We start from the raw sequence: 629 nt of genomic DNA on the forward strand, positions 1-629 counted from the left end.
GTCCTCAAACCCGGCGCCTCGGCCGCGGGCAGATGAGCCGCGGGGCCCCTGCCCGTCGCCCCGCCTCGACGCCTGCAAGCCGTTCTTCTTCGGTTCCGTCTCACGGCGTTTTAATTTATTGTCACTGTCACACGCATAGATCCACGAGGCACCCAGGCCTGGGAGCATCTACATGAGGTCCCAGATGTCCAACGAGCTTGGGCGGTCCAGCGTCCACGCGCAGACCCAAACTGATCCTAAAGCCCCCGGTTCCGCTGTGGGGGCTTTGGCAGCTATGGAAGAACCAAAATTACGTGAAGAACATCACGGAGAGACAGTGCAGTGTAGCTTTAGTTTAAAAAAAAAAAAAAAAATCCCCCCACTGCATGAAGGATCTGGATGTCATCCAAATTTTATATCAAGAAACTGGACACGTTAAGAGCAATTACAAACTGGAATATCGCCTTAAAAATCAAACTGCACGGAGCAAGCTGAAACGGAGACAAGATTATATCTTTTAATTGATCTAAAGAGTTGTAAATAAATTGTTCTTGACATATCTAGACAGGGGTTAAAAGGTTTCTTTGAAATATTCAGAACTTCGCCCATGACATGTTTCTATGGCTCGCCCGTGGCATCCATCACTGGTA

At 48.8% G+C, this 629-nt stretch overlaps 1 protein-coding gene across 1 annotated transcript in view; it reads left to right on the forward strand.

Moving 5' to 3' along the window:
- Positions 1 to 418, forward strand: part of LOC112474005 (membrane-associated guanylate kinase, WW and PDZ domain-containing protein 2-like) — a 292,185-nt gene extending 291,767 nt beyond the window's left edge. Inside the window, exon 18 of the mRNA XM_025042189.1 lies at positions 140 to 418. Coding sequence (XP_024897957.1) covers positions 140 to 418 — 279 coding nt within the window. The remainder of the gene's footprint in view (positions 1 to 139) is intronic.
- Positions 419 to 629: the final 211 nt, after the last annotated feature.

This window comes from Pteropus alecto, unplaced genomic scaffold, assembly GCF_000325575.1.
Source record: "Pteropus alecto unplaced genomic scaffold, ASM32557v1 scaffold69, whole genome shotgun sequence".
Lineage (NCBI taxonomy): Eukaryota > Metazoa > Chordata > Mammalia > Chiroptera > Pteropodidae > Pteropus > Pteropus alecto.